The 2,500-nt window shown below is 35.3% G+C and overlaps 1 protein-coding gene across 4 annotated transcripts in view; it reads left to right on the top strand.

Moving 5' to 3' along the window:
* Window positions 1–2,500, top strand: part of LOC125041679 (F-box/LRR-repeat protein 15-like) — a 6,425-nt gene that overhangs the window by 2,422 nt on the left and 1,503 nt on the right. For all 4 annotated transcript variants that reach the window (XM_047636851.1, XM_047636850.1, XM_047636848.1 and 1 more), the window contains exons 4-7: window positions 630–782; window positions 1,150–1,245; window positions 1,393–1,611; window positions 2,430–2,500. The exon at window positions 2,430–2,500 is cut by the window's right edge and continues 1,503 nt beyond it. In XM_047636851.1, coding sequence (XP_047492807.1) covers window positions 630–782; window positions 1,150–1,245; window positions 1,393–1,611; window positions 2,430–2,500 — 539 coding nt within the window. The remainder of the gene's footprint in view (window positions 1–629; window positions 783–1,149; window positions 1,246–1,392; window positions 1,612–2,429) is intronic.

The raw sequence follows: 2,500 nt of genomic DNA, 5'->3' as shown, positions 1-2,500 counted from the left end.
CAACAAGTTTTTTTTTTTTCTTTATCTTCTTCTTTCTTTCTTTCTTTCTGGAAGAGACCAAGAACAGTCAAGAATAAAGATTCCTCCTCTATTTCTTGTATAGGATTTGATACACATTTGGGGCATAAGAAGATTTGTAACGTCATACTTGAGCCTCCAGATCAGAAGTAATTTACTTCCTCCATTGCGTTTGTAATTTACAAATACTGTAGATGTTATACTATCACTTGAATTTCTGGAGCATAGGATAATATTAAGTACTGTCAGGGTTTCTTTAGAATTATGAAAGAAAAAAACATGAATCAAATATCTAAAAGTGGTGTTTATCTCACGTTTATATGATGTCAGAAATATTACTAATACTAACATTACTAATAGCAATACCAGAAAAAGAGAATATTTCCAAAAGGGTAAAGGGTAAACAAGTGAGATAGGTAGTATCCTTGGTGACTAAGCACTTGTGGATCCATCTATATGTAAAAACAATTGATAAATTAAACTGATAGTGGACATGACAAGAACATACATGCCATCACTGGTGCCATTGGGTACAGGGAATATTGTAACCCCAAATATCACTTAGACATCCATTAAAGAACTCAGCCAAAACAATTTTGAATTCCCTGCAGATGACCAAGGACTGTGCGAACCTGCAGTGGTTATCCATGGCCCAGTGCTCATGGGTGAATGACGCATCGCTCATGAAGATATTCAGAACAAACCCTCGTCTCAGATATGTTAATCTGAGTGGTTGTAGTTCCCTCTCTGGGGCTGCCTTGCAGGTGTGTGTCATTAAAGAACATTTTCTTTATTTTGTTATTTTATCTGATTCCATGGCAGTATTTTTTTTCTTTTCTTTTTTTTCTTTGCATTATCCATCTTCCCCCTTATCCTACTGTTTGTCAATCCCTTTCATTCTGTTTTTACTTAGGATTAGTAAAATTAAGTTTACTCATTTTTGTTTGTTTTATTATTTCTTTCCTTCTTCCTCCCTTCCTTCCTTCCTTCCTTCCTTCCTTCCTTCCTTCCTTTTTTTTTTTTTTTTTACACTTTAGCACCTCTCCATCACAAAGACAAACAAAGGCAGATATTTAGAAGACAGAGTAATCTGACTTTTCAAGATCTTTATCGGACCTTTTCCTGATGCAGGTACTTGTTGTGAACTGCAAGAAACTTCATACTTTACTCCTTGCAAACTGTCCATGGTTGACTAAAGGAGGCTGGGAAGTAATAGTATTTCATCAGGTAATGTGCAAAATCATTGTCTTTCTGTAGATTTCTTTGTATAAACAGGATAGTATTTTTGCTACTCATTTTGTGCATAACTCTCTGTAGCAATGATCATGAAAGGAAGATACCTTCTAATTCTTATTTTCATGCATTGCCAAACAGTCCAACCTGCAGTGCTTTAATGCATCGGGTTGCTGGGATGTAGATGACCAGGTCTTCCAGAAGTTCTTTGCCAAATTCACAGACCTGCATGAGCTACACTTGGCTCATGTAGAACCTGTGACAGATGAGACACTTTGCTTCCTGGCACATTCATGCCCTGCTCTAAACTCTCTCAACATAGCAGGATGTTGGAGGGTAACTGATGAAGGAATAAGTAGGGTAAGTCACACAAGAGGAACTGTTAAATATATTATTTCCTTCAATGTTGTTCACCTTCTTATGAGTGTAGTGTTTCATGTTTACTTGCCTGACTGGATTTCAGTAATAATTGAGTCCATTAGTTCTAAACAATATTATAAGGACTAGAAACCTAGTACAGTTAGTCAAGTAATTTATTCTTTTATATTATCTTTTATAGTTAGCATTCTATTGTTATATCAACTCTTGCCACAGGAATAGAAGCCATTAGTTTGGAGGGTGTTGTGGCTAAAGCTTAGTAATGCATACAATCATTCTAGATACTTGGTAAGGGCAAGTGCCAGTACATATAAGTATGGAGGTTCTTTACAAATTCAGTTTCTCACAGAAATCTTCCTCCTTATAGTTCCAAACATACCAAAATATATTACAACTTTCAGCATATCTTACAGAAAAACACAGTAGCAAAGCAGCTGACGTGTTGTTTACAGTGACCAGAAAACTGTTGTCCTTATGTGGAGAGGATCTCTCTTGCTTTTAAATGTCTTTCTTGTTATTTATCTGGAACTTCCTACCATCATTTTCTCTTTTTCTATTTTTAAAGTAGAGCATATTGCAATAGAATGAAATTGCAACAGTAGGATGGTTTCATTAGATGTATTTATGCTCGTGTGTGTTTTTCTTAGTATGGTTGTAAGAAAATATATAGATTTTCTATTCTTTTTTTAATAAGGAATGTGGGAAGTAATATTACTGGGAGACAAAAAGATTATGGTTTCTATTTTCTAGGTTCTCTCCTCATTTTCTTCTGAGGATTAACAATTTTTTTTCCTTTTCAGGTGGTTGAATACTGTCGTAATCTGCGCGTGCTCAATGTAAAGGATTGTCGTGATGTAACAGAACAGTACCT

This window comes from Penaeus chinensis, chromosome 31 (genome assembly GCF_019202785.1).
Source record: "Penaeus chinensis breed Huanghai No. 1 chromosome 31, ASM1920278v2, whole genome shotgun sequence".
NCBI lineage: Eukaryota > Metazoa > Arthropoda > Malacostraca > Decapoda > Penaeidae > Penaeus > Penaeus chinensis.
The sequence above is the reverse complement of the archived record's forward strand: the minus strand, read 5'-3'. Positions and strand labels throughout refer to the sequence as shown.